At 34.4% G+C, this 10,836-nt stretch overlaps 1 protein-coding gene across 4 annotated transcripts in view; it reads right to left on the bottom strand.

Moving 5' to 3' along the window:
- Window positions 1-240: 240 nt before the first annotated feature.
- Window positions 241-10,836, bottom strand: part of IDE (insulin degrading enzyme) — a 52,832-nt gene continuing 42,236 nt past the window's right edge. For all 4 annotated transcript variants that reach the window (XM_065746720.1, XM_065746718.1, XM_065746719.1 and 1 more), the window contains exons 19-25: window positions 10,591-10,702; window positions 9,401-9,568; window positions 6,509-6,781; window positions 4,368-4,429; window positions 3,549-3,621; window positions 1,608-1,675; window positions 241-753 (exon numbers count right to left, since the gene is read on the bottom strand). In XM_065746720.1, the coding sequence (XP_065602792.1) occupies window positions 658-753; window positions 1,608-1,675; window positions 3,549-3,621; window positions 4,368-4,429; window positions 6,509-6,781; window positions 9,401-9,568; window positions 10,591-10,702 (852 nt within the window). In that variant the 3' untranslated portion in view covers window positions 241-657. The remainder of the gene's footprint in view (window positions 754-1,607; window positions 1,676-3,548; window positions 3,622-4,367; window positions 4,430-6,508; window positions 6,782-9,400; window positions 9,569-10,590; window positions 10,703-10,836) is intronic.

Here is a 10,836-nt window from a genome sequence, read left to right as displayed (position 1 = left end):
ATCTTCAGTTATTTTCATTAAGACAATTCTTCCACTTACTAAGTTATCAGCTTCTCTTTTTCCTCCCCTCCTCTGGTTTTCACCAAACTTAAATAGAAGACATGTTATGCTGATTGCATTAAGGATCAATTTTAAAAGTCACATTCAACACAGCACTTCAAAAAATGTGGAACACTATTTGAAGAAAAATCGTTGACCCCATCCCATTCTTTTTTCACCCCCCTCCAGTTCCCAGGAAGATTATTTTTGGGCTACTAAATGTTGTTGATTGTTTTTCAGGAATAACGAGGATATTTCAAGCAATTGTTTAATCCAGAAGCTTACTTTATCAAAATTAAAATCTGAAGGGGGTACATTATTTCAAAAATATACTGCATCTACAAGTTGTTGTTTTTTTATTATTATTATTACTCTTTCAGTTGATTTTGGTTTTCAACAGGTTGTCTGTAATATAAACGACACATGACCACAACTGATTTTTCTATACTCTCTATGCCTAACACACATCTAATGTCAAATGAACCAAGAAGGAATTTGGGACTTTCATAATGGACAGAACCATTTATGCTAACAGTCTTTAATAATTTTGCTCATCATGAAGTCCCCTGAAACCACACCAGTACTGATCATTTGCATTTCTTCATCCATTGGGGTTCTTCACAGTTTTGCAGCCATGAAATTGATATGTGGTTTCACCAGTGGAAAGAGTGGCAGACTGCGCTTGAACTCTGTCATGTTTTCAATGACACTTGGCTGCAAAGAAGCGTATGCAAGAAAGTCTGCTCAATTATCTTTAACCACAAGAGTGAGAAATTCCCCACAACTATTCTACAACTACAGAAATATATACATCTTTCTTCTTTCCTTTTAAGCAGTACTTATGGTTCAACATTTCATAACTACAGAATTTTCCCAAGTAAAGTGGTATTACTTCTGAAATGAATGGTTTAATACCTACTCTAAATAATTTAAAACAATAACTGTAATTGCACTATTAATTACCATCAGGTATTCTAGAAAATGTAGAGTTAAGTCTGTAAAAATAAAAGCAATTATAAAAGCTATTATTTGTAGTTGCTGTAATAAAGTCACTTTTAAAGTCAAAACAACAAACACACCCATATTTAATTCATACAGGAATTTCCACCGTGATGACTATCTCACCCATAAGCACTGCATAAGAACAGCACAGATCTGCAACCGCACTGCAAAAATAATTACTTATTGGGACAAACACTTTTCTTCAAGCAATTTCATTTGAGGTCCAGGAATGGCCCAGTGCTATCACATCTACTCACACAGCAACACTGTGCCTCTGTAATACTTGTATGAACAGATACTCAGTACAGCTACCTACTTATATTAATTTTCATTTCAGTGGAACAGAAGGAACAAAGTTAATAGCACAGACTGCTTAAAAAAAAAAGAAAAAACCTGTCGTTATTAAAGACAACCATGCACATGTAAAAAAAAAAGCTAAAAAATGAACAAAAACAAAACAGCCTGAAAAAGTATAAACGTCAAGAAGTCTGTACTCTCTCCCTGTAACCTTATTCAAGAACTCTAAACTTTCTTTAATAAAGCCTGGGATTTTGTGTTGTTTTTACCTGTGGTAGTGGTGGTGCTGGTGCCAAGTTCACATCATTTTGGCATGGAAATTCTCCAACAACAGGGCCTATTTAATACCATCAACATTAATTTAGAACCATAAGTCACTCAGTGCCTTTCATACAGCAGATTGCTTTATCTTTCAAGACATAGAGACATAAAACACAGGACAGTAATTTCCAGATATCTCTAAATAAGATTTTCTGAAGATTTTGCTTAATTGTGCATAATTATCTTTAGAAATGCAAGCAGATTAATCCTTGATTTTACTTGAGAACATATGCTGAGGCAGTGCTTTTTTTTTTTTATTTTGCTTACACGTGCAGAGAATGCAGAAATAAAAAGTGCTAATCTACTGAACAATAAATACTTATAGCTATTTTTCAGTAAAAATTATGTGAGCAGTATTAAATGCCAGTGATATATGCAATAACAGCACATCTGTGTTCCAAAGAGAATCTTTCAGTAGGACATATTTATGGAGGCATGGAGATTACTCCACATACCAAATCCTCTTTAGCAACCCCAAGTCTTCCCCACCTGTCCCCAAGCACAATCTACCTACACCAGTCCCCCACAAACTTACTACATACAATCAACCTGTCCCACGTATTAATGCTGTGCGGTTCCTTAACTCTCTCTTCCTCAATTTTCAAACTAACGTTTCAACCCCTAATCTTTACGCTGGGAGTTCAGAAAGTTCCATCATCCTAAACTCCTACATCTCTACTGCTTCTGACTATTCTCTGTGGAAATGGTATCTGCCTCCAAGAGGAAGGGTGCTCTCTAGGAATCTTTTTAGCCTCCTTCATGTTACCCTCTTCAGCAGTTGCACTTTTTCCCAAGATTGTTAATTTGGACTCAAAGGAAATGAATCAAAGTCCCAATTTCTCTTTCATGGCAGAAAAAAAGAGGCCACTTGTCAGACTAAATGCCTTAGAAGTAGGGGAATACATGTAGAGAAGGCTATACCTTGCTATAATCAAGAGTTATGCAAGAGTTAACTAGCTATTAGGCTTCCTCCCATGCTCCTTTTGGCACAGGAAGATACCATTCCAAGCAAATAATAAACCACTTGGCAATACAGTTACTTTATTTTTAGAAAGTTTTCTAAAGTTTGTCACAGTATTAGAGCTAATTCTATTTAGCTAACAATGATTAGCCAGGAAAGATATTTTGGAACAAGTCTTCATTACTCAGCTGAAGAATTATGGTTTCTGTGGTATCATAAAAATCATTCTGATACTGGAAGGAGTTTCACAAGAGGCACCCAGCTATCTGCTTCCTTCCATTCCACAGACAAATCTCCAACACCCTTGGTATGCATGCCAGCATTTAATTCTAGTATGAACTGGTAAAGAATTAGCACAGAACAATGTAAGTTTTTCCTCTTTGTATATTTGTTCATTGTCTATTAACTGGAAACACTATTAATCTTTTCCTTCTGGAATTCTAAAATAGAGTAGCAGAGCATACAATGCATAGATAATCCAGACTTTTTGAAAATAAAACCTAAACAGACTTTCTCAAGTTACACTAAATGCAACATTTGGCAATCCTGGAGGGTTACGTTTTATTTGAGTGCATTGAGGACATTTCCTGATCGTAAGAAAAGCAATCATTTTATTGATAACTGAAAATTCTAACTTTGGGGTTTTAGGTGTACTTAAAAATATTTTATTTTGTAAAGAAATTCTACTTAACGATACCAAAAAAACTTTAGAATGTCTGAAGAACTTGGCCACAAATGTCAACTAGAAAATTTGAAGCAACTATGTGAAGAAAATCTAAAGAAGAAATACATTTTCCTCTGCAAGGTATGTAATCTCTGAAGCTGGATTTCTTCTTGAAGAACGTTTATATAATACGACAAGAGTATTTTTAACTATGACTTGCTTGAACACAAATTGATTTAATACTATATTCAGCACAGTACTTACAGGAATCCATTTCCCTTGCAAGGACATGAACTGAAACCTTGTGTCTTCTGGGAGCATCAATTGCCAACAACACCTACAGTAAAAAACATCAATTATTTCAGTCGTGGAAAGTATCACTCAGAGATTGTATTTATAAAACTGTAAAAAAATGACAGCATTTACATTTTAATTTAATTCACATAAGGGTGAATTTTGAGATGGCCCTTAAAACATTATTAAAGGTAACCCATACCCCAAATCATTTTAGAATCAAGTTGCTTACAAAATTCATGTACTGCTTGGGACTCAAACCATCCAAACAAAAACCAACCAACAAAAACAAGTAACAAATTCAGCTATAAACTATCACAGTATCAGGAATACCACCTAAAACCTTAGCAGCCTTCCAAAAGTACATCACGCTGAACACAATTATTAAACTCAGCAGGACTACCTCACCAAGCTAGAATTATTTCTGCTCTGAAATATTTGTTAATCATTTACTGACCATTAATGTAAATTAAAAAGTATCGATTCCCACAAACAGAGAACATGCATACTTGCTGAAGTTATCAAGCTACTGAAATTCCATTTTCTAAGTTTATGTTTGCTGTATCTTCACCCATGCCATCATACTGTGAAAAACACATATTAGGGTTCACTGGGTCACTGAAGTAGTAACCAGTTGAAAGCAGTAAGACTGAATCTCAAATACAAATAGAAGATAACACAAGAATGACCCTGGTAGTGAAATGGATAAACACAGATAGATTACAAAAGCAAAACAATTTTGAATGACATCTCTTTCCAAATGGTATTTCAACTACATGACTAACTTACCTTGTAGAACTGTATGATATCATCCTTGGTCAGGGTCTTGAGATACGCCACTTCAATGTTATCTGCACAATAGTAAAAATTAGAACAAGTCTGCAAATGACAGCTGGTCATTAGCACACTTATTCCAAGCATTTATTCTTTCCTGCAATTAACCGTGAATGGTATGCTTTTCATTCTTAACTCAAAAGCTAACACTTGTACCACTGTGTCAGTGGAAGCTTGGGAGAAAATTATACTTCAACTGATGTCCATTGTGATTGGACTTACTAAAAAAAGTGCATGTTTGAAGAATACTGATTGCACTGTATCTTATTCAGTAGCTAAAAACGTGCCCACTTCTCTATGTTGATCTTCAAATCAGTGTTACATATTTCTAATGCAGACAGTTTTTATTAACAGTTCGGAAAGATAGCATGATTTTTTTTTTAAATGAAAGTGAAGAACAGTGACTGTCTACATCATATTATGGAATAATCACCATTCAGGTATTTGATGACAAGTGTGTCTCAGTAGCTACATCACATTATATAAATTCAGGTGTAATATACTAATAATGTAATATCAGTTGTAATAAAACTAATGATTTAGTATCACTCTTAAGCATAAGTGTTTATATTGTAGGTGTGCCTGCATTTCTTAGGATTAGCAGGAAGGTCAAGAAAGAAATGTGTGTAAAAGAACATGTTCACCAACATAAGTTGGTGAAGCATATTGAAAGTAGTTCATGTAAAGTTCTAAAGGGAGGAAAAAAATCATCAAAAATCATCAAAATAATTTGGAAAATTACATACTTGGAGACCATATTCTAAAATCTGATGTAGAACAGTAGAAGTAATAATAAAAACATTAAAGCAAAAAAATCTTTTTCACTCAAGGCTGAAATACACATTTCTCAAGTGACTAGATTTGTCAAATCAGAATCATTTAATGAAATCATATTCCCAGAGGACAGAAGGGGAAGATGAAACTCAAGGGGAATAGTGAGTTTAGCAGAATTTAGATCTGAAAGATATAGCTATAGTTAGCAATAAGAAATTACATAGAGAGAAGATGGATCCAAGTATGGTAAAAACAGCAAGACTTAAAGCAGATAAAAAATAAATTGTTTCATCAAACACAAAAAAGTACTCAAGGGCTTAAGTTTTCACACCAGTCCATAAACTCAGCCATGAAATCTTGTCAGTAGCTCTCACTCCCTCAAAACTAAGCTAGAAAACAACTTGAAATTTTTCATTATTGTAACAGTTCAGTTAGTCTACAAAAAAAAAAAAGGCTACTTGCTAAGAAAGGCTGATACTCTGCACATAAAGCAAAAGAGAAGTCACGATACAGAGTGAGTCTTATGTAGGCAGCATATTATGCATGGGAGATGGAAAATTATAGCTTTAAGAGCTGAGACATGAAAATGTGATGAAAGGCTGATCTACATCTAAATCTGTACATTAGTTTCTTAACTTTAAAAAACAAAACCATTTCAGTATAGATTTTTCCTTCTTCATAAAAAACTTTTTAGAAAGTAAATAGTGAACTAAATAAAAACTAGATTTAAAATTCCTATCCATTACCTTTTAGAAAAAAAGCCACAGGTCTTTATTGTAGAAAATCAAATTAGCTTTGTTTCAAAATATGGCATTCAATGATACAAAATAAAAGCTAACTCAGAATATTGTCTATATACCTAGGTATTCTGGATTTTAAATTTTCCAACACTGACAAAAAAGGGAAAATACAACTTAAACAGCACGTAGGATCACAGTATTATGCTATCACTGTAAATAACTGTCATTCTCAGTAAGAACAGTAGAAGCTGGATTTCAATCAATCTTCTACAAGCTTATAATCATCCAAGCATCACGGCTTAAAAAAAATAATTCATGTTTCTACTCTGCCTACTCTAAGTTGAGACAGGTCACGTGTTGGTTAAGAAGTCTGCTGTTGCCACTGCCATGTTATCACACCTTCAGAACAGAGCTGCACTATGTAAATAGGATTCGTATTAATGTCTATACTGTCAGGAATGTCAAAACGCACTTGAAGCATCCAAGTCAAATTTTAGGTATGTATGTAAACAGGTGTCTGAACATCACAGGAAGAAATTTAAGCTTCTACAATATCAAATGGGGAACTGTAACCTTTCTTACCTCTGTCAAAGTTATACTGCTGAGAAATTATTTCTCCCCAGTATTTAGCACATTCTGCAGACAGCTTCTTTGGTTTGTCTAGACGACGAATTGCTAAAGCTTGGATGTGTTTTTGGAAGGCCTCTTCTGTCATATCTTCTATGCATTTCTCCATAGTCTTTAAGAACGCTTCAACTCTGCTTTCTAAATAATGTGGTGGCTTTTCAGATTGGATAATAAATCGTAGACCTTGTATGCCATTTGCCCGACGTGGACCACTGAACACAATGTAACCTTGGCAAAACAAGAACAGTAACAGATTTAAAGAAATCCCTTGTTCAAGCATTAAGTATGCCAAACATGTCAGTTTTGATAGGGATGAAGTGTCTAATTCTGCATTATGGATGAAATAATGCAGATATTCAAAATACACTACTTTTTAAAAACATCTCTATTTTGTTGAGGTAAGCATTGGTTCAGGGGAGAGGTGAAGAAGAAAGGAAGCAAAGAACAAAAGAAATTCTGTCATCAGTATTAGGTAATCAAAAATCAAGTGCTTGATTAGACTCAACACTAGGAACTTGCTTTTTTTTTTCCCCATGAAGTCTAATCTGAATTTACTTTGCACTATTTCTTCTATCTTAACAATTCGATATAAAGAAACCATTCCTCTAATTTCTTCTTGCAGCTTTAGCTTATATGAGTCTTTCTTCAGTCTTACTCCCCTTTTTGTAACAAATCTGTCACATTTCAGTCTTGTAGATGTTGTTTTATAGCTCTTCAATCATTCCTTGATTCTTTGTGTCAAAACTGGGCATAGTATTTCACAATCCTTATCTGAAGAGAAAAGAAATATTGTGTACTAATCTTGGAAGCTCTTCTTTATCTATGCCAGAGACACCAGCTTGACACTGCCCATATATGTTCTACATCTGATCTACAGTACCCTAGTGATTGTTTTCTACATAACTGCTACATAACTGCCAGTTGTTTTCTATCCTGTGTCTGTACTGTTGATTACTCCTGCCAAACTGATCCTACCAAATTGCATCTTATCTGTATTCAAGCTGTGTTTCCAAAATGTCACAAACTAAGTTTGAATTCCAATTCTGTCTTCCCACACACAAGCATCTTCTCCCATCTTAGTAATGTGAAGATTTAGTAAGCCTAAACTCTTCAATTATTGAGAGCATTGAAAATACTAAATAACACTGGATGACAATAGAGAACCATTCTTATTAATTTCCTGGTCACAACTTTCCATCCAAACATGAAGCTTTTCAGTTTACATGCTCTCTCTAGTTTGTTTAAGAATGTTGCACATCCTTCATACAGTCAAGATGAGACCCACAACAGCATCATTACTAATCCAATGCATTGAATAATTTATAATATAAATTTATAAATTATATTAATTTATAATATAAATTTATTTATTAAATAAATAAAATGGTTACTTTGACATGACTTTGCCTAGTAGTTGCTCCTGCCATCTTCTATGAGTTTACAACTGGTTTGACAGCATTCCAGGAATCACAGTGAAGCTGACAGATCTATAATTTTCTTGCTCTTCCCTTTTATTTCCAAAATGTATAGCACTTATCTGTTGTGTTTTTCCAGTACCACACTTACAATTTGAAATTCTCAGTTACAGGATTTCTAGTTCCACGTATCCAGTATGTTGCTTTAGAAACAAAATTAATCACACTTGAACTCTTTAAAAAACTACTGCTTTACCCTTCCTTTGTCTTTCTTACACTGCTGAAGTATTTACTGAATGAGTCCCACAGTTACTTTCTCTCCTGTTTAACATACTGGTAACTCGAAACTCTTTCTCCCTTAACTGTCACAGAGATCTTACTAACAATTTAATTGAGTTTACTGATTTTTTGCTGGTATTTCTGCTGCCTTCCCTCCTAAGTCTTGTGAACTCTCTCTCATTTGGCAATCATACCATACTGGTTTCTGTACTGACATAGGCACAGAGTTCTTCCTCACTGATTTCTTCCACCTCCTGTTAACAGTTAAATCCAACTTCTGTAAGAAATCTGCCACCAACACATTCCAAAAACTAGCAAAACCACCTGGGTCCTGCCCTATTTTCAAGAGATGTCTAGATTGATCTGATGTGGGAGATCATCTAACAGCTCATAAGAAGTCTAATCTTGCCTGATCTCCCTGGTAATTCATAAAACTGTAATGGTACCAGTGTTCTTTTTTCCATTCAGTCATTATCCTGAGACATCCCTCTGCCTTTCATCTTTGAAAAATAAACAATCAAAACAAACAAACAAAAAATCCACTAATGGTACTAATTAATATTTCAGTCCTCTAAACTGTTAGGTGACTCTTTGTCTCTCCCTGTTACCCAATATGGAATAGCCTGACCAGTTTTTAGTCTTACTGGTTCAGGTAATGATTATTTGCTTTTCCTAGTGAGCAGCTGTATTCTTAACATGCTTGAAATGCATTTAGGACATTAGTATTGCAACTTACCATTACCCACACAGCTGTATTCCTAAGCTAGAGGTTGTGAATCCTCAAGTGCACTTGGATTCTTTAAGATCTAAAATTTAGGAAGTGATCTTTTCTCCTTCTGGTAAAAAAATAAATAAATTCTCCACAGGTGGTTTTTGTTGTTGTTGTTGTTTTGGTTTTGTTTTTTAAACTAGGAATGATTTCAGATATTTAAGACTTATCCTAAAAGTTAGGCTTTTATTCTCAGTTACTCTCAGTTCAGAATGCATGAAACAGTAACATTCCTTTGAGTCATCAGCAGTTAAAATGATTTGCATTTACCATGTGTCCTTTAAATGGCATTCACTGAATAGGGAAAGAACACCTCATCATGTCTCATGCAAGTGTATGAATATGCATGCCTGGGTCTATACAGACAATAATCACTATGCTTACCTAATTGTTCCTTAGTGCGCAGAGTATTGAAGCATGGTTCTGAGATAATTTGACAAAAGAGCTCCAAAAACATATTCTCAGAAGTGCTCTGCATATCTGTCTGGTAATATATTTCAATGCCACAATTGTTATGTACTTCATTTCTCTGTTGATACACAAACCATCCTCCTAAAAGACAAAGAAACCGTAGCCTAACTGTTTTATAAGTAAACAGATAGTTTACTTAAAAAGCATACATTTTTATTGTCCAGTATTAAAAAATGGTCTATCACCTGTGAAATGGAATTAACATAAATGGTTTAAGACTTTCAATGCAGAATTTCCACAAACAGATCATCATGCACACTTTTCATGAAACAGGCCAAGAAAGGATTATTTTAACACATCAAAATGAGCTTGAGCACATCAGAAAGTAACGTGAAGCTTGCTGTTTCACAAGCAAGTACTTTTGGAACTGGAATGCAATTCTGCATTGCATTGAATGTAGTTTCCAAACAATCTGTCATAAAGAACATGAAAAATAATTCAGTATTCAATAACAACAGTTTCTTCCACTATATGGTTGCTTCCACAGGCTGCTGATCAGCTATGGGTAATTGATTCTGGCTGCATAGCCAAGAATGTCATCATTCCTGTATAGCTCCCAAGAATTCCTTGAAGCTCATTCCTTAAATGTAAGATCTTTCACTCAACAGAAGTAAAATCATAAAAGCACCATAAAACCAAAAGAAAAGAAATCAGAAATAAAAAATATATACTTGTGTAATAGCTTTTATTTTTCTGTATAAACAGTTTTTTGGACAATCCTTCACTCTATATTCAGTTAACACCAAAAGTGCTCAAAGAATGATGCTTATTCAAATATGTACATTATGTGTAGCAGAGAAAGTGACAGATCTTATTTCCACCAAGCATGCAGAGTTAATTAGGACTGAAGGCCAAATTACGCACATGGATTAAAAATGAAATTAAATATACCAGAAAAAAAAAAATATGTGTGTATAATTTTACTTACATAACAAAATCACATCAGAATCTGCTACATTTGCAGTATAAAATAATTTGAAATAAATCTGATTTTGAAACAAACTCCAAGCAACAGAATATTATTCATCGTAAAATGCCATTAGCAGACCAAGGACCTTGATTTAACGTGCAACAAAAATTTGTAAGTAAATCATTTAACTTACTGTCAGGGAGTTGCACTTCTCTGTACCTCACTAGCTGACTGGGAAGGAGTGGCTTCGTGTGAGCGTGCTCAATAAGAGTGTCCTCAACCATTTGCATAATTCCTAGTGCAGCCTTGAAGAGAAAACATAACTGACTTCCATATACAAGTAGGTAAAAATGAGGAAGGAAAAAAAGCTTTGTTTATTTCCTTGTTATTAACTAAGTGCTTTCAGTCGACACTAGCAGTGCTTTCTAACATCTGCTGG

This window comes from Cyrtonyx montezumae, unplaced genomic scaffold (genome assembly GCF_038088225.1).
Source record: "Cyrtonyx montezumae isolate F1298 unplaced genomic scaffold, pur_monq_1.0 scaffold_4, whole genome shotgun sequence".
In the NCBI taxonomy this organism is placed as follows: domain Eukaryota; kingdom Metazoa; phylum Chordata; class Aves; order Galliformes; family Odontophoridae; genus Cyrtonyx; species Cyrtonyx montezumae.
This window is presented reverse-complemented; position numbering and strand designations above follow the sequence as displayed.